Raw genomic sequence first — 24,452 nt, 5'->3', positions numbered from 1 at the left:
ATAAAGTGAAGTTAAACCATAATCTGTGAATCTAACCCCCTTGGTAGCATCACACTTACTCTCATTTGGATATATTTTGATGGAAGAAGAGTCTAAAATGGAAATAGAGCAGGTATAAATTTAGAACCATGCCACTGATTACAAATTGACCTAGATGTTGGATGAGGATGAACTGATTAGCCCTTCTACGAGTTGCTTATCAGACTTTTTTTTGCCATCTTCTTACTCCTTTTACAATATGGTGATGCACAAATTATGCTTCATCATAAGGAAAACTATCTTCATAAGACTCAAATTTATACATGACTTATTTTCATTTTTTCCTATTATTTTAGCCATTTGGTACTATGATTGTTTTATTTAAGTCGTTTCCTTGCAGCCCAGCTTTGTTTGCACTGGACTGAAGCTGTCACAGTTGGACTGCAGCAGCACTCGGATAATTATCAGAAGACATGGATGAGTAGTTGGCTGGATGAATTACCTCACCAAGGTCAGAGCAGGAGACCTGAGGTGAATCACTGATCAGAGATATGCTAGGCACTCGTTACTGCAACAGGAGTGGTTGCAGTTTTATTCTAAATTAACGTTTCATGTAAAAGTGACAGTTTTTACATGAGGTTTGAAAACATTTACAATTTAAACTGTTTTTCTGTTGCGAATCACCTTCATTTTTGTGTGTTTTTTTTATCTCCATGTTGATTTAAATCATCAAACAAATAAAAAACTGTGTTGTTTTTGGTCATCCCAGTTTTAGATCCTCATTTCTTTTTGTTGTCAGCAGAAGACACTGATGTGGTTACTCAGGTGAAATACTGCACCTGGACAAGGATGTAAACAGATTTAAAACCTGTTTGCCGAAGGCTAAATGTCCCACTTTACAGGATTAAAGCTCTAAAGTGACAACATGCATGGCTAATTTACAAAAATAGTGATTTATTACACCTTACAAGACGTACAAAAACATATTACGTAGCACAAGAATAAACTTACTTTACATAATTAAGTCATATGAACATAAAATACATTTTTAAAGATCTGCTGTGGTTTGGATCAAACCTTTGCTACTCAGCACTTGACACAAAAATATTTCTTAATATTATGTTACAAGGGGTTGTTTTAGACCTAAATTACTTTAAAATTAAAATATAAAAAGGTTGATAGGAAGCAAAAATATCTCACTCCAAAAGAGATTTGAAGCATTTACAGCATGTGTGTCAAACTCAAGGCGCGCGGGACAAAACCGGCCCGCTATGGCTATTTCTGTGGCCCTCCAGAACCAAGAGAGACAGAAATAGAACTTCAATAGTTATGTGTTTAAATATTATTTTATCAGTCAAATTTAATTTGTTTTTGCTTGTAGAAACTACTTGACTGCTAAATATTAAATTTAGCATCCAAATGTAATCGAAATTTGATTAAAATTGCTACAACCATAGAGGGCTATAGTATTTTAAGTGTTTTAACTTTGTGTTTGTTTTATTCATAATAAATTATTAATAATTTCTACCTGAACCAACACTTTGAGTAGATTGGTGATGTGGCACAAAAATAAAGATAAGTTTGAGTTAAAGACTTCACGAGTCTTATTGTCTTTTTCTTAGCTAAGCTAAGTAAGTAAGATGCAACAGTATGCCAGAGATAATTGCTGCTAATTTTGAAAGGAAATTAAGCTGCTCTTTAAATTATTGGAACGTTTCTTGTTTATTCCATATGAAAACTTGAAATGAAGACACACTGCACCACAACCAGCTAATAGAGACGATGCTAATTCTTAATAGAAACACAGTTTTTCCAATATGTCTGCGATGAAAAACATTTAAAATGAAAATCAGACCGAATGAGTCTTTGAGCTGAAAAGGGTTTAACCTTGTTTGATTGACTCTGATGAAACAGAATCCATTAAACCCCCCGTATGGTTCTTACTAACAACTTGGCTGAAAATAATTGCTGCAGATCCTCAGTGATCTAATCTGGCCGTTTCAGTCTCTGTTTGCTGCTACTATGCGGGTCTTTCTTCTTCCATTTGCTCAAAAATCCCTGCAGAGCTTTAATGCATGGCTCGTGTTTTACTGCAGAGTGAAACACAGATCATAAAGCCGAGTTTGATCGAAAACAAAGAATAGAAATAAACACAATCAGAAATACTGACCAGATTTGCACCTGTTGATTTATAGTGATTTTATTGCACTTTAAAAGACATTTCCAACAAAACACTAATGCTAATTGGAAAACTGATCTTTTATGACTCTTGCAATGCAAATGCAAGTTTCACATTATTTGTGGAAGTCCCTTTAGCAAAGGATAATTATTGTATAGTTTCTCTTTATCAGGGAAAATATAATTATAAAAATTGTGATTTAACGTGGTAAACTTCAACTGATGATGTTTTCCAACCTCAAAAACTGAGTGCATGTCAGGAACTGTTAAACGTTTTTTCTACTGCTGGTTTCACGAGATCATCAATGAATATCAGAACATTTTGACCTTTTAATGACTGAGATTATCCTGTCCTGTTATTGTTTGGAGGTACAATTACACTATTTGATTATAGAAATATTTGTTTGGAAGAAGCCATTTGTGAAAGTGAAATAAAATAAAAATCATTTTAAAAAGCAGAATAAAAAAAAAATCAACATTTAGGGTTGCAGAAACTGGAGGTTTCCTTGGGGTAAGTATTTGATGAAGTAGATTTTGCCACTTTTGTTGTTACTTCATTAAATCTATATACAAAAAAAATAAGAATATTAATCTATTCTCTTATTCATCTATCATCCGTCTATTATTTTCACCTCATGTCAGCTGGTAATTGTGGTGGAGGATCTGTGATGCTGTGGGCCTTTTTCTCCACTAAATTTACTAAAATCCTATTTAAAGTGTCATTTTTTGTTTAATACCAGGAGACATTGATCTTTTTAGCAACTGTGAGTCAAGCGATACATTTCGTAATATCAAACTGTAGGTATGATGGAGTTATTTAACAAGAAATAAAGCAAAATACAGATAAGAGGTAAAAAGTTGTCTCTGTAATCGTGCTGTATTTAAATCAAACTGACATTTCAGCCACACTCTTCAATAAATGACAAATCTTTTCAGCTGATCGATTAAAATTAAATGGAGGTGACCTTATGAAGCTGCTGCTCTTCCATTTGGCAGCAGCCATTGTTCTCAGGAGAGGGAGGGATGAACGTGTCTCCCACAACGGCTCACTGGAGTGTGACGGTTTGGAAAGTGCACTTTGACCCCTGAGGCTGCAGCTCAGGGAGGGACCTTCACTGCCCACCCCCTGCCATCGTTTTTGGCTCCGTCCCTGTCAGACTGGTCCCGACTGGGATAAATCTCTTTGTGTCAATTAGTCTGGTCAGTCTGCTGCTATTTGATTGATAAGATAAATAAATTGTAAACTAGTTAATCTAAAAACAATGATAGTGGAGAGTGAGAGAATTAACTTCAAACTGAACTTTGTGCGCTAGAAACATGAATCTAAGTAATTTCTGCTTGACTGGATTTGATCTAAACAGAAATATGATGCAAGGTTTGCTGTTTGGGTTAATTATTCTTAAAAACAAAGCAAAGGAAAGTCAGTATGAGTTGTACGTCTTTCAGAAAAGGTAATGGATTAGTGATTTACAGCCTTATACTGCCCTCTAACGTTTAAACTCGGTATGACAAGCTGAGCAGAACTAATATGTGGCAGAGAAATGCAACAAACTGCTCGTCATTAAAGGAAATACAAAACGTGACATATGTGCAGAACTAAAAATAAAAGATATTTTAAAAAAAGAAATCTAAGGGAAAAATGAACAAAAAAATTTTAAAGATGCAATTATGTCAAAAAATTTAATAAACTGGAAGGCTGGAGACGCATTTTTGTTTTGATAAGTTAAAACAAATAATTTGAATGTTCACTCAGAATATTTAGTTTTAACAGAAACACTGAAATTATTTGACTTTCTAGCTTAGAAAGCAAACTATGCTCTTTTTATGTCATTAACGACGCCAACCTTTATATTTCATTACATTTTAGGAAAGATCTCTGTATGCTAGCCTGGCAGCTTTCTCCAAATCAATTTTGTTAGCATTTTATAATAATATTGTGATTTGGTTGGAATTGTTCCCTCCTGTTTGATTTTTATTTACATAGATGTGACATTTTGTACATTAAAAAAACCGACATTGTACAAACATCATTTTTGTTTTACGTTTTTGATGCTTTGAGGTTTAGAAACAGAAACATTTTAATGATCTGATCTTAAAGCAAAGTGAGTTACTGTAGACAAACATTAATCCTTTATTTCAACATAAAATCTCACATTAATATGTACAGATATATATTTTTAGTTATGCTAAGAGTTCTTCTGCCTCTTTTAGAGCTCTCTCCATTTCAGCAGCCTCCTGAGAGAAATTCTCTCTCTCTTGCTTCATAAGTTCTCGCGCTTTAGTGACGTCCTCCATTGTTGCTTGGATTTCCTAAAAATGACATTAAAACCTCAGCCGAGCTAAACAGAAACGTTGCAACAGGATCACAGAGGTGAGAGAAGACGATGACTTGCCTGTAGCTGAGTACGCTGTTGTGATGCAACGTCCCCAAAAGCCTTTAATTCCCTCAGCAGATCGGTGGAAACACTCTGAAATTTAAGCAGTTATGCGCCGTTGTGGGCATGTTGTCTTGTTTGTGAGACTACACACGCATAATAAAGTGAAAGGGAGATTAATAAAAACATACCATAACTTCTTTCCTTTCGTCTTCCTTCTGTCTCGCTGCATCTCCAACTCGTTCCCCTAAAACTAAAACATTAAACTCATGTTTATTACGACAGGCAACGTTACAAAGGGTAAAATTAAAGATTTAAACTGAAAGTTATCTTTCACCTGGGTCTATCTTGGCAGAAACTAGGAGCCTGTGACAGTCCTGCAGGTTTTTCTGAAACTCTACATTCTCCTTCTGAAGCTCGTCGAGTTGCAGCTCCAACTCTTCAACTCTTTGCTGTGATATAAAACGTATATTAAAAGAACACGAACTAATAGACGATGAATGTTTGTTTGGTTTATTTCTTTACCTGCTTCTCTGACAGGTTTTTCTGTAGCTCCTCCTTTGCAGCCACCAGGTTCTGATTTTGCTCCTTCAGCTCCACCTGTTGCCCATATCTGGTTGAAACTCTGCAGAAAAAAAGGGACATACAAATATGTTGAACACAATAAAAATCTCTAGTGTCTGCTGAACATTAATATAATGTAATATGATGCATCACTTACCCTTTGTGAACTTTAGGAGCAACGTTTTTCCTGAAACACAAAAGATTATCATAAATATGAAATGAAACTAACTGAATTTAGAGATTTTTTATTTAATTTTGATGTTACCTTGGGACATTTTCCCTTGAATTTTTCAGATTTGTGTCTGTTTTCTGAACGGTTCTTGCCTCTGGTGGTAAATGTGTGCCTGAAAATACGGATATCCATTAGCATTACTTCAACGAAAGCTAATTTAAACTTAAACATCAAAATATCCATGAAGAATATAATAAAAAGCTCACCTCTTGGAATTTTTGAAGACATTGCGTTTTCCTCACAGAGTGACTTAACGCCAGTGATAATAATAGCACCTGCATTAAGAGGCAACATAAAAATAAGCTTTAAAAAATTAGGATGATGGGAAAATATTTTTTTTTCTTTTGCTACTACCACACTTCAAAGAAAAAAACACAAATCCTAATTCTTAAAGGAATATCAGATTAGACAGACATTAAAAAAAAATACACTACCAATACAATTTCAAGATATTTCTGAGATACAGCAAAGATAGCCGTTAATACAAATAGTGCAGAAAAAAAGGACTCAACATACGTGTGCGGCACCAAAATAACACACTTTAATCCTCCAAAACGGCCATTTCTATCAGTTAAATATGTACCCTTTTACACTTTGCACAAATAATTTTATCCTAAAGTACACAATTAACGGCATGTTGCTCAAACCGAGTCAACTGACAGACATAAATGTAACATTTGCTGCTGCGATTTAAAAACGCCCGATCAGTTTACAGTTTGGCAGGTATAAAATAACCCTTAAACACTGTTAAAACATACAAAAACGTTCATTAACAAACAAAAAAAGAGACAATAAACAATTACCTGTTAGGAGACTCAGTAAGAGGCTTTCAACAACAGTCACGAATTTCAAATATGTCCCGCCCTCTATGATCATTTCCGATTTGGCAACAGTTTCCGGTGTAAATAAATTTCTTCAAGAGTTTTCTTTTTTCTTCTTCTTTTTTTTTAGAAATATTATTTCGGCTAAATAGTATGTGAACTTTTTTTTTAACATAATTTGCTATATTATATAATTTAAATATTTAAATTTAATAACTACAATAAAAAAAGAAGCCGCGAGACGAGCACTGTCAGAGCAAATGCGCATGCGTGGAGGCGGCTAAATTCAAAACTCTAGACGTTAGCTTTAGGTTGGAGAATCGCGCACTATCAAAAAACAAATGTCTCATAAAACTTTTTTACGATAGTTAGTAAGTATTAACACAGATGTATTTGGTGTAGAACGAAGAAGTTGATTTACAGTGAATAAGGTACGTGGCGTAATACTAGTTTGACGGGCAGTTTATCAATAGCTTGTTGACTTTAAAGCTAGTGACAACAACTGTTTCTGTTAATAATGTTAGCAATATTATGCATTCCTTTATGTATAAAAAATGAAGCCAAAGATTCTCCCAATGTTTTTCAGAAGGTCTATTTCATGTTTATGTTAATTATGTGTGATTCAACAATGACGCTAATGTTAGCATCCGACTCTTCAATTCAATGTTTTTAATGAATATACGTTATTTTGAAAGATCAATTTGATCTGAAGTTGATCTTTGGTTAGTAGGATGCTAACGTAGCTTAGCCTTTATACTGCGCTTCTATGTGAATAAAGACTGCACAAACTATAAGCGGTGTTTGGGAACATAATGTAATTTGAACCAGTTTTAAACAATCTGGGGAGTTTTAATAAAGCTAAATGATACAAACACTTAAAAACAGACTTCGTTGTATTTTCGCAAGGAGAGTAGGACTTTGCTAATCATAATCAAATAGTTCTCTTGTGAAGAATAACCTAGTCCAGGTGTGATCATTTGTAGCATTTCCTTAAAAGCTGTGAAATAACTTTATTAATGTACAGTAAAAGTCCCTTTTAAAATAAACGAGTTATCAGTTAATTTTTTTCTGGCCTTTTGTTCATGAACATGCCCATCCAAATCATTTAAATTTGTACATTTATGTTCTAGTTATTGATCTAATATTTTTTGTACAGGTGAAGATGGAACCTGTGGATCCAGGAAAGAATGTGTAAGTAAAAATATTATTGTTTAGAGTTTTATTTATGGTTGTTCCCTGAACTTTAAACAAGGTTCAAGATTTACAGTCTTTAAAAATACACACATGTAAAAGGAGTTCATTGATTGATTTTGTAAATAAGAATTTTTTTTATTTATTCGTCTACAATAAAAGATGAATCGAACATTTTAGCCATGATGTAGCTGCAGATTATCAAGCATATGTTGAATTTATTGTTTTTACATCACATTTTTCTGTACGAGTAAAGACTTAAATGGACAAAAACTGACCGAATAATAATTTGTGTTTTTTTGGTACAGTGAAGGCACCGGATGTTCCAAGCGACGCATTTCTTCTGTAAGTGTTACAAATAGTTTATTACAGAAAGTGCACATAATCCTTTTCAGGTTTTATTAGTTAAGACAAAAGAGAGAGTGTGAAACTTCCTGTTTCATCCATCTGACCTTTTATCCATTGATCTCTCAGTCATTCATCCATTTTTCCTGGTTCCTTGTTCACATCTTGACCACTGTAGAAATATCTGTAATAAGTTATGAGTGAACTCTTGTGTTTGTATTAAAAAAAAACATACATTTCACATATAAAATTAATTTCCTAAATTTAAACTTTCAGATTTTAAAGGCACCACGGAAATCATTATTACTGCGGGACTCAGAGCAACAAGAAAATGAGGTAATTGAAATGCTCAGGTTTTGTTTTTTCTGTTGCAACATGTTAAGTGGTTAAATGTCGTAAAATAATGATGATGCAAAGTGTTAAAAAAGACAGGTTTTGTTCAGTTATTTTTTATTTTTAATCTCCGCTAGGTGGAAACTGCCAAACCGGTTGAAAAGAGAAATTTGAGGAGAGTAAGTTTTGCTCCAGCCAACGACGTTCTGCTGTTTGCCAAGTGAGTGCAAGAAGAAAACTCCTCCTACGTTTCCAGTTGAAATCGTTTTTACCCAATCAGCTCGTTTGTTTTTAATAGGGATGCTAAGAATGCTTCGCCTGCACGTAACCCTCTTCAAGAGCTAATGGGACCAGGTAGGCAGGAAAATTATACATTATTCCCTTTTATTCACTTGAAGCATGTTTGTAATTGTTCTTCTGTTTTATATCACAGCCACTGCAACAACACAAAACAGGTAAAGAGACCAGTTTAATAATTATCAATTAATTTATTTGCGTCTGTTTGAGCGTACATTTTGTTGTTTTAATTAAGGGTTCAGGTGACGACAGCTGAGGACACAAGCCCACAGATCATGGGTAGGAATATTGTTTTATTTGTTAGTATTTTTTGTCTGTTTTTAGTATTTTTAGTAACTCAGCTCTCTGAATGTAGGCATAGACACCCTGCTGAATGCTCCTCTACATGCGTCTCAACAAAGAATAATGGTGAGTGTGAAATTCGGATGCTTAGTTTAGTTTGTAGTTTTGGTACTTCTAGAGATTTTTCATATCTCTCCTATCTACTCACAGTGTACTGTAAGGAAGTGAGGTAATGTAACTCCCGAGAAACATTATGAAGGCGATCGTAGTTGTTGTGATTCGATTAGGGGTTGTAATCTTTCTTTTTTTTTTTTTATTCAGTGAGTCGACTAGTTCGGGAAAAAAATGTCTTTTGTGTTCCCTTGCAATATTTACTGGTCTGTTTAGTATACAGACAAAACTTCACACATTTAAAGAGCCTCAGTGAAAATGTGTCTATTCTTAACTCTTAGGTCCAAAAAGCTGATTAAAAATCAAATTATTCTCTGCATGTTTATGTCTGTTTGTGTCAGGTTGAGAGGGAACGCCACATGAACACAAAAAGACACAATCAGTGCTGTCAGATATAACTTTAGTATCCTGTGAAAATAACTCAGAAATAGTCCAAATAGTTTGGATTTACTTTTTCTTCCTTTCCTTCTTATGGAAAGTTTCTGTTTCTATCTTAGAACATGGAAAGCGATGGAGAGCCCATGTTTGACCTGTTTTGCTTTTGCATTTTGCACGTAGGTTTGTGGTGCATTTCCATCATGGAAAAACCTCATGAAAACCTTATAATACAGCAGAAAATACCGTGGCCTCCGTAAGATGTTCAGTGTTCAATTATGCCACATGATCCTTTATTGCGAGAGAACACACAAAAAAAAGTGCTCCATGTCCCTTCTGGCGCTCCGTAGATTAGCATCAGAATTACACTATTTGTTTGATTTGAGGATTTTTGTTACTTTTTATCACCATAATTAATCAAAAAGTTATTTGAAGAAATAAGTTGATATGTACTTATTAATTACTTTGTGACAGAATAGTTTATTTGTTGATATGAAATGAATGAAGCTTAGGATGAACTAGAGGTTTGACTTGCTGTAATAAATTTGCTATTTTATTTTTGAAGCGGTATGTTTGCTACATTACAACAGCCACAAAATTGTTAAACTAAAAAACTAAATTTTTTCTTATTTTCTCATTTATTTTTGTTTAGTAATTATTCATTGAGTTAATTTGCTTTGACTAGGTCCACTTTGACAGCGGCAGTGGCATTGGGGAGAATACAGTCGTGTTTTCCACAGAGGACGCCGACATGGACATGACTCACAGTCACACCATAAACATCAACAGTGATGCAGATCTGCTTGGAGATCCAGACCATCAGAACTACGATCTGCTGCTCTCAGGAGGGGGGGACGAAGCTGATGTTTTCACAGAAGTGCCTCCCAGTCATTTTGCACAAGCAACAAATCAGGCGTCAGCATTACTGCTGGATAGAAAAACGGATTCAAGTGTGGAAACGAGAGCCGTTTCCACAGCTGCTCCTCTTTTGGATCCTGGCTTTAAAGACTTCCTCTCAAGCCTCTCCAAACTGAGTCCATCCAACACCGGGATGACACTTTTAACCTCCGACGACATAAAATCATCCCTGGCTGCAGATGTTGACAAAGAAAATCAGATGCCAAAATCTCTGAGCAGCAGCAGGAATACTGGAGAATCCTTTAATGGAAGTGGTTTCCGTCCAGACGATGATGTGAGCATGGACCTGACTGAAGCCCAGACCGGCTGTACTCTGGACGACAACGACGACGATCCTTTCCAGTGTCTCTTTCCAACTCAAGAGATGTACGAAAAGTCAGAAAGACAGTCGCAAGCCAGAGGAACGAACCAGCAACAGAGCTGTGAAAGCTTGGAGTCGAACGACCAAAAAGGTGAGAAATCTCACATCTCTGTCTTTCCAGAAGATTGACAATGAGTGTTTTTGCACATGATTGTGACAAAAAAACAAAATAGTAACAAACATGGGTCATTAGTCTGAATATAGAGCTCTGGAAAAGACTAAGAGCCCACTGCACTGAACCCCATTCAGAGGTCCAAATATTGACCTCTGAACTCTTCCTGAGTTAAAACATTAATATTGTTGTTTTTAAATGAATATGAACTTGTTTTCTTTGCATTATTTGAGCGCTGAAATCACTGCATCTTTTTGTTATTTTGACCATTTCTCATTTTCTGCACATAAATACTAATTTTTTGCTTGTAATTTCAGAGACATGCTGTCAGCAGTTCATAGAATAAAATAACAAAGTTCATTTTTCCCCAAACTTAAACCTATAAAGAGTAAAATCATTTTTAAATGGTCTCTCAAGTTTTTTCAGAGCTGCATATAGCTGGGCAAACATTATTTAAACTCATAGTTTCTTTATTTGTTTGTTTTTTTAAAACTATATTTCTTAATGTAAAAAGTTAGCCAAAGCTCATTTATGACCCCTATTGATGCTAGACTCAACATCCAACTTTAAAAGAGGAACAAATAACAGATATACATATCTACAATCGCCTAAAAATACAATTTTAAATTAAAATTACATAAAATTTAATAATAGACTCCACAGCTGGGAAAGATATTGCTGTTATGGTAAAATATAAATAACTATTTAAAAACATTTCAGTAAACTGAAAATGATACAAACAGTATCTACACTGTAAGTTGGTTAATCAGCTCAATAGTGGATTTCTAAACAGTTAATTTACTATTTTTATTTTCTTTTTCAGCCAAGAAATCTTTAATAAACCTTTCTGTGCTCACTCCTCTTGAAAGCCATGAGGTGAGTTTCAGAGATGCTCTCTGAAGTTTTTTTTTTTTAAAGAAGTTTAACATGTGGGTTTTTGGAAAGCAGTCTGACTTTAACATTTTGTCATTTCTGTGTTTTCTTGTTTAATTTTTTCCAGGTTTGCTCAGGTTTAAAAAACGACTTCAGAGAGAAAACGGTTGTGTTCACTGCAGATGATTTTATGGACATCACTCAGAATCTGACGGGAAGCATCGCCGGCGCCGACCGCTCCCTGCTGCAGCACAAAATCCCAACGAATGACGTCGGCCGAGAGAACTACCCAAACAGGAGCGGTGTCGACCCGGCAGCTCCTGTTAAACCTGGAGGGGATTTCATCACGAATATGACTGAAGCTCAAACAGCCCTGGGATCAGATGATGTTTTTCAGTTTCTCCTTCCTTCAGAAGAAATGCAGCCTCTCTGTCAAAGTCAGAAAAAGGAAATGTTTGCATTAGGACAGCAGCACAATGATGGAGCACAGTCATCCGATCATAAAGGTACAAAAAACCCTCTAATTTATTTTTAGTTTGGTTTTAGTATATATATATATATATATATATATATATATATATATATATACTATAACTTAAATTGTTGTGGTTGTAGTTGGGCCTGTCACAATAATCAATAAATCAATTATCACATGATAAATTAAAACAAACTCAATAATTTCCAATTTTATGATTTGCTGTTTCTCTCTTTCTACCAACAACTGGACGATAAACGTCTCCAGCTTGGAGTTTTGGTCTCAACTAAACGGTTTTTTGGAGGATAATCTTGTTTCCAGAGACTTAATAATTCATTTTATTAGTTGTTTCTGTTGTTTTGTTGATTTGTTTTGGATATTTAAATGTTTTCCAGTTCCAGTGTTTAAATGTTCAATAGAATTTAAAGTTTATTGATCTTTGTGAATGTTTTCTTGCATTATTATTCCATTATTATCATTATATTACTGACAAATTGTCTCAAAACAACAATATTATTGTTTATTGCGATAACTTCTGGGACGATTAATCGTCCAGAAACATTAGTTATTGTGACAGGCCTAGTTATACCATTAACTATACACTTCCTTAAAAATATAAACTAGTTTGTTTTAAAACAGTTGAAAAACTGTTTTTAATAAACAATATATTTTGACGAGTACCGTCAACGAAATCATACATATCAAATAAGTTGGTCAATGTTTCATTTATTTTGGTTCAAAAGCAACTAAACGGGATTTTAGTCTTGATTTAACTCAGAGTTTCAGCTGTTTTGTGGTTTTCTGGAAGTTTGTTCCAGATTTTTTAAATAAAATCTGAAACTTAAATAAAATTTTATCATTTTGGAAACCAGAAAGTTTAAACATTAAAATATCTCGATACTCATAACTGACAAATCTGGTAGAGATTAAACTTTAATGGGTTTTTTGATCCTCAAAATAGTTTTAAACATAAAACACTCTAAATGTTTATCATTTTAGTGCGTCTATTTCCGTCCTCTGCTGTTATACGTGGTTTTGCTGTTTATTTAATTGTACTTGTAGAAGAAGACGACGGTTGTCTCCCATTGTACATTCAGTGATAAAACAGATACAGTTGATGTGATTTATTTTACTTCTCCAGGTTTAAAAACCTCAAAGCTGAACATGGAGCCACAAAGGCATCAGTTGATGGTAAATAAGCTGATTTTTATTTTATTTGTCTAAATCCCAGAGTTTTAATTTGTATCTGTCAGCATAAAAGCTGTAACTTAAGGCAGAAATTCACTTTTTGAGAAAAACAGGTGTTTTGACATCTTGTATTTTCTCCGTAACCAGACTTTTATGCTGCCTGAATATTTCTGTTTTTTTAGCAAAATTAAGATTTATTGTGTTTTACGTCAGTAGTGATTTTAGAGGCACTACTTTATGTTCTCATGCATTTATAATTTGAATATTTATAAACAAATATTCACGAGTAACTGAATGAACACTCCACAAACACAAGATCTTACCAAGTCTACTTTCTAGTGCAAATATCTTAATACACTTGAAAGAAGGCAAAACTATCTTAACAGTAACTTAACATAGTTTTAATACTTGGGATATTTAATAAATGTATTTTATTTAATAAATCGTATTTTATAAGTCTTGTTACAAGTTAATTTGTCTTCCAATAGAACAAGTACTTTTCCATCAATATTAAGGAATTATTTACTTAAAACAAGCTGCTATATCTTACTAAAAAAGTTACTTTTCAGTTAGTTTTTAATTATTTCAAGTTCACTGAGATATTTTCACTAGAAACTAGACCAAATATATTTGGTAAGTTCTTGTGTTTTTGCAGTGCAGATATTTTTCAATAAATATTGTGTGATTAAAAAGCTGTAGTTGTACTGCTGGTATGCAAATTGTTAAATACTTCGATGTTTATGAGCTACAACTGTTAATATAAAATATCCATATTGCTGACTTTGCCTCTCTACAGGATAAAATTGCAGCTCCAGATGACTGCAGAGAAAAAACGTTGCCGTTTTCTGCTGATGACTGTTTGGACGTGACACAGAGTCGCACCGTACACATCTCCACTAACATCAAACCGAATCCGCTCCAAAACGTCAACATGGCGCCCTCATGCGAGGAGAAATCCATCAGATTCTATGCAGACGACGTCACAATGGATATGACTCAGTGCCTCACCACGAATATAGCCACAGATTTAGCATCAGACAAATTTACATCCTTACTCAGTTTATCAACACCAAACGATTGCGCCGCTGATTCAACAATGATGGCTGATGGATTTACAGTTTATCTGGAAGACAACATGGACATGACTGAAGCTCAGACAGGACGCATTTTGGAAGCTGAAGTGAACGAAGAAATGCTACATAAACACGAGTCCCTTCAGGCTGTTGTACCCACTGAAGCTACGCTCCGCCAAAGTGTTCATGGGAAGACAGAGAGGAACTTACATCAACAGCACAAAGAAGGATTCGGAGCATCAGATTATACAGGTGACGTAATGCAGACAGTTTTATATTTATTATTATTATTTGACCAAAACGTGTTTAGAACTAGCAAGTTCTAAAACATCTCCAGGCATATGAAATAACAAGGTAAACCACTAATTGTCAACATTAAAAGTGTTGACAATTAGTGGTGTAATCCAGTTTAATGTAAACTGGATTTCTGTTTAAATATTTTTTATGTTTACGTGCAGAAACTTCAACAAAGACCTCTCTCAAGACAATAATGCAAAGAAACCAGGTGAGATTAAAGTTTTAAGTAAAATATATTTGAGTGTCAACTTTTTTTAATGCAGTAATTTTCCATTAAAATTTAATGGAAAATTCTGTTTCCCCAGGTTGAGTTTGAGTCTAAAGATGACGGCAGAGAGAAAACCGTGAGATTTGACGCGGCTGATGTCTGCATGGATGTGACTCGATGCAACACAACGGACATTAGCAGTGATTTACCATTTCCAAACCAGGATTTGGCTGCAGATGAAGAGAAAACCGTAAGATTCGGTGCAAATGATGCAGAAATGGATGTGACCAAAAGCCTCACAGTAAATATTCTGAGCGATTTACCTCTGCAGTCTTTCACAAATGTGGCCTTACCGGCAAATGGCGAGAAAACGGTGAGGTTCAATGCAAATGACGCAGCAATGGATATAACGAGAAGTCACACGGTGGACATTGCTCATGATTTAAATGTGCTTGTACATAAAAAAGAGGATTTCTTACCTGCTGAAGGTGAGAGAACACAGAGGTTTGGTGCAAGTGATGCAGAAATGGATGTGACCAAATGCTACACGGTGAATATCATGAGGGATTTGCCTTTGCAGTCTTTCCCAAATGTGGCCATTCCTTCAAATGGAGAGAAAACGTTGAGGTTCAGTGCAAAGGATGCTGAAATGGATGTGACCAAAAGCCACACTGTAAATATTTTGAGGGATTTCCCAAATGTGGCCGTTCCTTCAAATGGAGAGAAAACTGAGCATTTCATTTCAAATGAAGCAGCAATGGATGTGACGAGAAGTCACACTGTCAAGATTTTCACCGATGCAAAAATGGCCTTAAACCAAAACGAGAACTTGCTGCCTGCTGGTGGAGACAAGACGGTGCGGTTCAATGCAAATGATGCAGCCATGGATATAACGAAAAGTCACACTGTGAACATCGTACACGATGTAGACCTGCTTCCACACCAAAACGTGGACGCTTTACCCGCTGATGGTGAGAGAACCGTAAGGTTTGGGGTAAACGACGCAGAAATGGACGTGACCAAAAGCCACACAGTAAATATTAGGAGGGATTTGACTCTGCGGTCTTTTCCAAATTTGACCATGCCTTCAAATGGAGAGAAAACGGTGCGGTTCAGTGCAAATGAGGCAGCCATGGATGTGACCAGAAGTCACACTGTGAACATCGTACACGATTTAGACCTGCTTCCACACCAAAACGTGGACGCTTTACCCGCTGATGGTGAGAGAACCGTAAGGTTTGGGGTAAACGACGTAGACATGGAATCGACAAAAAGTCTGACAGGGAAGGTTCTTGTGAATTCAAATGTGTTGTCAGACCAAATTGCTAACCCGCTGTCTGCTAAAGAAGAGAATCTGGCTTGGCTGGCAGCAAATGATGTTACTATGGATATTACCCGAAGCCACACTGTAAGCATCGTGACAGATTTCGACCAGATTACGGAGTCTTCTCCCACCGACACAGAGAGGATAAGCAACACCTTTGTGGATGAGACAGGAAGTGACACAAAAAGCATTTCGAAGAATTATAAGCTAGCGTCACGTCACAACGCCGAATTGTTGCCGAAATCAGGAGAGAAAACCACAAAATTCACAACAAATAATGCAACTTTGAATATGACTCACTGCCCTAGTGTAAATATTGTTAATAATCCCCTATTTCACCCTGTTATGTCAGATCAAAACTCTGAGAACATGAACGATACCCTCACTATAAAGGAAATGGACAGTGGGAACTGTGGTCTGGATTCAAATCCATCTCCATCAACACGTTCCGATCTGTTTCAGACGAGCTGTGCCCAGGTTGAGGCTAACAGAAACACACCATCATGTCCAGACTCAAGTCATTCCCTCCGTAAAACACAGGAACTTGACACTGGTCCTGAAAATGAATCCTCAAGCTTGGGCTCAGATGTGGACAAGCCGATAAATAAAACCAAAACCGACACTGAGGAAATCTGTGCAAGCGTGGATCAAACTGATCCGTTGGCGTCATCTACAGATGATCCACCTCAAGGTGTTTCTTCCGAACAAAACCCTCATTCAAAAAGTTTCAAGGAATCCGTGTCTGATGAACATCGACCTGGAGCAGAAACGCAGGCCGTATCACAGAAGATGGAAAGCTCACCCAGTAACGCAGATCAAAATGCCGTTGTTCCGTCTTCGCGGATGTCCAGACGAAAGAGTTTAGCCGATCTCCAGTCTAAAGTGAAACGCTTGAGCCAGTTGATAAATGCGGCTCCTGATCCTGCTGCTGTGGAAACCTGCACAGCTTCGTTGCTTCGTCCGGATCCCAATCTGGAAACAAATACCAATGATGCAGAAGCAGAACCACTTTCTGTTGCAACCAGTTCAACTCCTTTCAGCTTAAAGACGAAACAGCTGATGTCAAGGCTGTCAGTGGGAGGCTTTAAACCAAAACTCCCTAAAAGAAACACAGCGGATGAGTTGAATAAATCTGCTATTAAAGAACCTACAAAGACATTCACTGTCAGCGTTCCCAATCAGCTGAGCCAATTTGACAAATTCACTGATATTCACGATGAAGAACTGGTTGACTGCGAAGATTTTTCTGAAACGATTGACACAATGACTCCTGAGAAATTCTCTAAGAAGGACAACTCGTCCGATCAGTTCTCCACGTTTCAGCCTTTGGAGGAAGATTTTGCTTATATGGACGACTTCATGTCCAGCAGCCAGAGACAAAAGAGGTCTCTGCTGGAAAATGAAGACGAGACAGAGGAGGATGAGAAGAGGAAGAAGATGTGCACAGAGTTCACTGAACCGGTATGTCAGAAATAAATGAATATTTTTGTTTTTAGGTTCCTGAAATTGCCATTTAAATCTTTTAAGTTTTATATGTATATTATACTGTGCAACATTAATGAAGTCAAAGTGGCAATGAAAGCAAAATGCCTCAGAATATTTTCAGTTAAAATCTTAAATACTGTGAGGCTCCACAAAAGACTCAAAGTTCTTAAAGGGAACTGATTATGCTAGCAACCCAAGCAAATCTCCAGCACATTTGGTCAGCTGGTTTTACCACTGTATGCTGTACAATGGCTGCTGGAAAAGAGAAGTGTTTTGTTGTTTTAAAACAGAGAAACCTTGCTGGATTTTTGTTAGTTGTGAACGAGGCTCTACTTCTGCTTTTCAAAGTGCCTTTTTGCAGCCACTTTCAAGTGCGAGTGTAAATGTTGAGGGGGGCGTGGCCAGCAGCAGTTTTTTTTTTAATTTAAAGTGACAAGAGATCTTAGGAGGTCAAATAGGCAGAACTGAGCAGATGTGAGAACAATTTTGTACACAAAATGGAATGAACATGTTTTATATAGTCTCTAGACTGTTTAACAATGCATCCTTTGTAGAAATCAGATATTTTACCCTAGAAATCACCTCCAAAACAAGCATTTTCCCTACAAAAAAACAATGGTATTACAGGTTACAATAAAAAAAAGTCTTAGTCTGTTTTTCTTCTTCTACATCTTGTTGGTATAAAAATCACTTCTTGCTCGTTTCTTGTTTAATTTCTCTGCAGGCGTCTCAGTCTGATGTTGACGATGAAAGCAACATGGCCGCTGCTCGTACGCAGACCATCGGCTCCCCCAGCAACATAATTAGCAGATGTGAAATTGCATCAGAGTCAAGTAAGATGTCAGTTTAAAATGAAGGCATTGATATTCTTACTCATCTGTTGATTTTTTTTTTTTTGTAATTCTCACTTTTTAATGTTTTTCTAGCTTTCAAACACAGCCTGTTTGAATCCCAGCTTGAAGACTACAGCAGCGATGGACAAAAAGTATGTCCTTTAAGACAAATTCAAATTGAAAACGTGATTTGAAATCGTGTATACATCCGTTATTGTCTCGGTTTCAGAAACTCGAAGATGGCACAATTACAGTCTTGGAGTTCTTCAATCTCTTCAGCATAGATTTTGTCATCCATAATCCTCGGCAGAGCGTCCTTCCTGCCAGAGTACGGTTCATTTTTTTTGTATATTCACATTTACGTAATCCAAGCTAAATTTTGCTTTGATTGTTATTATTTATTTTGTTCTTGCAGCTTCTGGAAAACTCGGATGCAACGGCATTGGATTTATTAAAAGATAAACATATAAGCCGTCCTAAACAAACGGTTTATGAGGCAGATGTCAAGTCCCTCACAGAAAAAGTGGAAGGGTTTGTATTTTTATTATTATTATTTTTAATTTAGACAAAGTTAAACATACCACTTTGCTCAAGGTTCAATGTTTTTGTATTTGTCCCTTTTCCAGGCTGAAGTATCGAATGCAAGATTTAGGAAAACCTCTTAAGACTGTAAATAGATCTTTGTGGGAGGAAGTGAATCAATTCACAGAGAAAGAGGTATTAAAGAATGAATCTTATTTGTTTCATGGGTCCAATGGTGAACTTCCACAATTTAATCGTGTGTGTGCGTGTGTGTGTGCATGAAGGTTGACTTCATTACAGGTTCACTGTATTTATTTGAACAACAGAGGAAATCAAGTTATTGGTTAACGTCAGTCCAGCAGCTTCTGCCCCTAAACATTAAATAAAATATAATAAATAATCCTAAACAAACTACAAAACAATAGCTCTCAATAAGCAGTTAAGCTGTAAAATTTTAACTGTTAATAATGTTAACAGTTAAAACACAAAAATTTGCAAAATTACTCATGAAAAACACTACATATGATTGAATTTGTCTAAAATATATGCAAAAGACACAGAGCTGATCCTAATACTCAGCAGTTACAGAATGGCAACAGAAAGAGGGGGAGGAGCTAACACTTACCGGTTGCTACGGTAACCACTAACTGCCAAGAGCAGAACAGGGGAGGAGCTAACGCTTACCGGTTGCTACGGTAACCACTAACTGCCAAGCGCAGCCTAAAACCTTGTTCCATGTGTGACTTTTTTCCTTTGCTTTCGTCACCAGCTCAAATCTTTCGGCGCTAAGCTAAAGGAGAGAAACAACTTCTTCAGAAAAAACAGCAAAGTTCAGAGTCACGAAATGAAGGCGGAGCTCTACGCAAACCTTGTTCGAGTTAATCTGGTGAGGCTCTTTGCAACAATATCGTTAAGGTTGCGTGTTCAGAAGCTGTTTTTATTTTATTTCTTGTTTGTTTTTTTTTTCAGGAGGAACAGCAGAAACTGAGGGGAACAATCAGTCAGGCAGATGAGATGATTCAAACTCTGGACGGCTGCATCAGCGAACTGGAAGCAGGTACACATCTGAAAATAACAACCTGCAATTATTACGCTCCAAACAACATATTGTGAACTCTACTTAAATAATGAGAGTGTATTTAGTTTTTCACACACAGGTTTAGCTTTATTCTAGTAAAAATGAAATATTTAGTGTTTCATACACTGAAATTAGATAGACTATCAGGGAGAAAACAGCATTAGAAAGGACAGGTTGATGTGTTTTCCTTTTCCTACAGAACTGGATGCAGTTGTGGAAAAAGGCTCAGAAAACAAACCTAGTTTAAAATCACTACAGGAAGGTAATTTGTCATAAATCTCATCTACTTTACTTGTTTTTTTCTAATTTATTTGAACCTAAATAATGAAATTGTGTTTTCTTATAGAAATGTCAAAGGTCACTGAGACTTTGGCTGACCATGAAAGGTCAGTTAAGATTATTTTATTCCTCTTACCATGTTAGCTTCTTAGAAATTTTCTCATATTCAGTTTTAATGTTGTTTATTGAGTCTAACAAATACTTTTGGTTTGTTTTAGACAAACATCTGAACTGGATTTGGAGAAAAAGAAGAATTCCTGTGAACTAACGAAGCTGAAAGCTGAAGAGAGGAAGCTGGAAAACTACATCGACGCGCTGAACATGTCCGTTTGTTTTCAGGGGGGTTCATGCTTTTGTGTCAGAGAATATTGAAGATTAATTTGATTTATTTTATCAGGCTGAATGAATGGAGGCTTGAAGAGAAAGACGACAAGAAGGACAACTGTTCAGTTTTCACATTCCTCCATAAGACCTTGTTCCTGCGGTTGGTGTATGAAAAGACCAAAGGTGAGATTATTATTATTTTTTTTTTGTTATTTCATAGTCTGATGCGTAAATATTTAGTTAAATTATTACTAATTTGAAATGGGGTTACCATGACCAGTTGATAAAAATCTGTTGTTTGTTTTATTAAATGGATGGGTGTGAGAAAAGAAAACGAAGCTTGAAAATTTTGTAGGGCTGTAATATGCAAAATGTCACAAATTTGTGACAAACTGGGGGCCAAAACTGTTACGTTGAAAATAGTTGAGGGTTAGAATTTTTAATTCTAATTCTTCTTTTAATGAAAAATTAATTCTATTGGCAAAATTTCTTCTTTTTTCAGCTAAACACTAAACCAAATACACATTATGATACAACATTGTCTAACTTCAATAAATATATATATATATATATATATATATATATATATATATATATATATATATATATATATATATATATAAAATGAACTCTTGCTAACAAGATGTTTGTCATTCTTTCTTTAAAAAAATCTTTATTTAGCTAAATTTAACATAAATCTTCTTTTGATGTTTTGTCTTATTTACTGTCAGATTAAAGTAAAAGCAAACAAATGCTGAATAGCTTCTATTTTTAACATGAATTAAAATTAATTTTATCAATTTGTCCATCCATCTGATCATTCATACTTTCTTCCTCTTCTTTTCTTTACATTATTTGTATTTATTCTTACTAAAAACATTTTATTAGGAAGCTTCATCTAATATCTTTTTTTTTTTTTTTTTTTTTAAGGAAACGATGCTGACAGCAAATCTGAGAGGAAAATAACAAACATCAGCTTCAAGTTTAATCTCAGTGGTGAGAAAATAATCTTGTTTATCTCTAATCTGTCCCTGCATTAATTCAATCTGGCCATGATTGTGTTTGTTTCTAATTTTGTTTAAAGCTTTATTTTTTTCCCCCCTGCCAGATGAGAAGTCGCAGTGTCACGCTCGTCTAGTTCATAAACTAGTCTCACAGTTCATCGAGGGAGAGTCTGACTGGGTGGAGAAATATCCCAGCAGTGGGCACGTCCCAAAGGTTGGTGTGAAAACACACGTTTGTTTTTAAGAGTTACATTCAGCTGTTATAATTCCTGCTTAAACTTTAAGAACAGACTAAAGTAGGAAAAATCCGCTTTAGCTCACACTGTTCTGGTTATAGATGATTAGACTGATTAAAATAATAGCACATGAACCCCCTTGCATGATGGTGTGTATATCGGGAAATTTGGCGCATGCGCACAACGCTGAAGAAAAAAAAAAAGACGATTCTTTTACATGGACTTGGCCCAGTCCATTATCGTCGCGCTGCCGCGGTGGAACAAACTGAAACCTGGAGATGTAGGTATTATTAGTTTAGTGCAGTGCACCACAGGAAAAGAAATTAACGCAGAAAAACAACTCAAAACCACTTTTTTCTCTCGCTCTGTTTACTAAGTCGGCTACGCTATACGCAGACTCGTTGCCACAGCAACTGTCAACAACAACATTTTTCAGGATTCAGCACCGAAAACAAGAAACACTCAAACGTTTTCCGCACAAAGAACAGAACATTCAGTCCGTTACAGTACTATGTTTTCAGGCTTGATGCGATTAGCAATAAGTGAACTGTGGTAGATTAGCTATCGCTGCTGTTAGCTAAGCTAACACTGCGGTGTATGATTAGCTAAGCACGGAGATTGAGGGTGCGTTCACATTGCAGCCTGAAGTGACCCAATTCCGATTTTTTTGCCTGGGCCGTTCACATTGCCAGTAAATGCGACCTGTATGCGTTCTGCAGTCTGAACGGGCAAACGACCTGAAACGGCCCTCTACCGCATGCGCAGTAGAGGGCGCAATAGCGTCACAGTGTTTTGCCAACTGCCATAAAAAGAAGAAGTGCTCAGTGTTTGCGGAAGTAAACAAGGAGGCTAACGGTGGAGCTTAGCTTACATATTTGAAGTTGTTGTCCGACCGGAGCAGCATATTAACAACTTAATCCTCATATATTCCGTCATGGTTGTTGTTTTTCTTCCCACTTGTGCGTATCAGGACGCAAAATAGTGAGATTTGTTGAGAATCAGTGACGTTCAGTTCGGATGAAGGCGACCTAAAGTTGCAAGTTGACGTATTTTGTCCGTTTTCCTGCAGCTTCTCCAAGACGTCAGCTTGGTGGTGAGCCGCTGCCGCCTGGTTGGCGAGGAGCTGCGGCTCCTGAAGATGTGGGGAAATCTTCGCTTTGATATCCTCCACATCAGCTGCTCCCACACCCAGTAAGTCTCACCTCCATTACCAATCAGCATCAACCATTTAAACCCCAAGTTTACTGCAAACACCTACATGTATAGATTTCTTTTTTGTCGGACTGTAGAATTTGGCTATATGAAGAATTTTATTTTAAAAAAATGGACATGCTCAGTTTTACTTTATGCCATATTTTCTGTCTTGATGGATGAGTGTTTTGCATCATTTCAAAAGCAAAGTTGCGTTACATAATACCTCTAAACTTTGACCCGGTTCCTATACGTTCTGGAAACATCATCATAAACAGTTCTTTCTTTGTGTCTTTCTTCTTCTAGAATCCACGTTGTCTTCAGCAGTCTGAGAAAGCTTTCCAAGTTTGAGGTCGTCTTCGGTGTCAGGTTGACTGACCAGATCTGCGTCTTCCATGTGCAAAGCTTTAAAAACCTGATCGGAAACACAACGTAAGTGAAGCAGAGATGGAAATCAACAGGTCAAATTCAGTAAACTAGTAAAATGATGAAATAATTTATGGATAGAAATGACATTGAGAAAAGATTTTCAACCTGTGGCTTTTGTTCATTTTCCTTTTTCATCACAATTTTCCATTCCTTGGCTGGAAAAACAGTCTCATAGACTTTATTATTTAGAAAACTTCTTGATCAGAACTGATAAAAATGGTTATTGTCTCATCAATTAATTGTAAAGATTTGGTTATTCAAACATTTCAGTTAAAGTGCATTTATATTAAAAATCTAAATCAGAGCATTTTTTCAAGATTATTTCTTGCTTTAAAACTCCTGAATCTTCTCCACAACATTGATTCAGGTTTATTGAAGTAGGAAAAAACTTAAAATACAAATGATAACAACCCTTGATCTCACTGTAACATTTCAAACTCTGTCAGAACCAATTAATTTTTAATAATTGTGGTTTATTTGTAGGATCCAACAGATTGAGGAAGTTGTGGCTTCGCTCAGTCCAGGAAGGGACCTGTTTACCAGGATCATCAAGAAAATTCACGAAACTCTTCTTTCGTAACATCAAAATGTCTCAGATCGCATTTAGGTCCCAGGTTCTTGTAATCAAACATTGTAAATATAGAAATTAACGACATGATACTTTTGGCTACATTTTATAAATAAAGCAAATATAAATATGTTTCACTTACTTTTATTTCCACATTATCAAATAAGTCATAACTGTCTGTGTTTAAGTTTCTTTGTGAACAAAGCTTGGTGCATTGTGTTTAAAAATAATGTAAAAATTTGGCCGTTTCAGCACAAGCAGTGAAAACATGACATGTATTTTTAATGGTAGCATCTGAAAACTGTCAAGTATTATGAAAATTTAAAACAAAACTTAAAAATTATCCTAATAAAAATTGAGCTTTATTTAATTTTCCTTAGAGATTATACTTTGTTTCCACTTTCTCCTGTAGTCTGAAAACAGTCTAGTTTAGTTAGATGTTGAATATGTACATGTTACGCCTCTGCCAAAAAAACTCAGAAATTTTGAGATTAATTTCAAAAAATGTTCTGGGAAACAAACAAGGTAATG

At 35.8% G+C, this 24,452-nt stretch overlaps 2 protein-coding genes across 2 annotated transcripts; one reads left to right on the top strand and one right to left on the bottom strand.

Moving 5' to 3' along the window:
• Positions 1 to 4,264: 4,264 nt before the first annotated feature.
• knstrn (kinetochore localized astrin (SPAG5) binding protein) lies at positions 4,265 to 6,356 on the bottom strand. Its single transcript, XM_014977011.2, has 9 exons — positions 6,132 to 6,356; positions 5,535 to 5,603; positions 5,362 to 5,440; positions 5,254 to 5,283; positions 5,058 to 5,157; positions 4,870 to 4,984; positions 4,724 to 4,785; positions 4,551 to 4,625; positions 4,265 to 4,467 (listed from the first exon to the last, which is right to left on the bottom strand). The coding sequence occupies exons 1-9, from the start codon at positions 6,202 to 6,204 to the stop codon at positions 4,339 to 4,341; spliced, it is 732 nt and encodes a 243-aa protein (XP_014832497.2). The 5' UTR covers positions 6,205 to 6,356; the 3' UTR covers positions 4,265 to 4,338.
• Positions 6,357 to 6,437: 81 nt separating this feature from the next.
• Positions 6,438 to 24,053, top strand: knl1 (kinetochore scaffold 1). Its single transcript, XM_014975156.2, has 32 exons — positions 6,438 to 6,580; positions 7,306 to 7,340; positions 7,649 to 7,685; positions 7,962 to 8,021; positions 8,156 to 8,238; positions 8,317 to 8,372; positions 8,452 to 8,473; positions 8,551 to 8,594; positions 8,671 to 8,723; positions 9,829 to 10,513; positions 11,358 to 11,410; positions 11,535 to 11,913; positions 13,024 to 13,073; positions 13,867 to 14,395; positions 14,602 to 14,648; positions 14,746 to 17,433; positions 18,182 to 18,290; positions 18,384 to 18,442; positions 18,520 to 18,618; positions 18,706 to 18,821; positions 18,917 to 19,007; positions 19,582 to 19,698; positions 19,782 to 19,869; positions 20,090 to 20,152; positions 20,237 to 20,276; positions 20,388 to 20,492; positions 20,567 to 20,676; positions 21,424 to 21,489; positions 21,602 to 21,711; positions 22,803 to 22,924; positions 23,231 to 23,356; positions 23,837 to 24,053. Exons 2-32 carry the CDS (start codon positions 7,312 to 7,314, stop codon positions 23,931 to 23,933), a joined length of 6,333 nt encoding a protein of 2,110 aa, XP_014830642.2. The 5' UTR covers positions 6,438 to 6,580; positions 7,306 to 7,311; the 3' UTR covers positions 23,934 to 24,053.
• Positions 24,054 to 24,452: the final 399 nt, after the last annotated feature.

This window comes from Poecilia mexicana, unplaced genomic scaffold (assembly GCF_051168715.1).
Source record: "Poecilia mexicana isolate PSO_F unplaced genomic scaffold, ASM5116871v1 scaffold_21, whole genome shotgun sequence".
Lineage (NCBI taxonomy): Eukaryota > Metazoa > Chordata > Actinopteri > Cyprinodontiformes > Poeciliidae > Poecilia > Poecilia mexicana.
The sequence above is the reverse complement of the archived record's forward strand: the minus strand, read 5'-3'. Positions and strand labels throughout refer to the sequence as shown.

Coding starts and splice junctions, on each gene's coding strand:
- knstrn (XM_014977011.2), bottom strand. CDS start 6,204: ATGATCATAGAGGGCGGGACATATTTGAAATTCGTGACTGTTGTTGAA. Junction 5,284..5,361: donor TCAAGGGAAAATGTCCCAAG/GTAACATCAAAA, acceptor TTTGTGTTTCAG/GAAAAACGTTGCTCCTAAAG. Junction 4,985..5,057: donor AAAACCTGTCAGAGAAGCAG/GTAAAGAAATAA, acceptor TTTATATCACAG/CAAAGAGTTGAAGAGTTGGA.
- knl1 (XM_014975156.2), top strand. CDS start 7,312: ATGGAACCTGTGGATCCAGGAAAGAATGT. Junction 13,074..13,866: donor CACAAAGGCATCAGTTGATG/GTAAATAAGCTG, acceptor GCCTCTCTACAG/GATAAAATTGCAGCTCCAGA. Junction 18,822..18,916: donor CTCACAGAAAAAGTGGAAGG/GTTTGTATTTTT, acceptor TCCCTTTTCCAG/GCTGAAGTATCGAATGCAAG.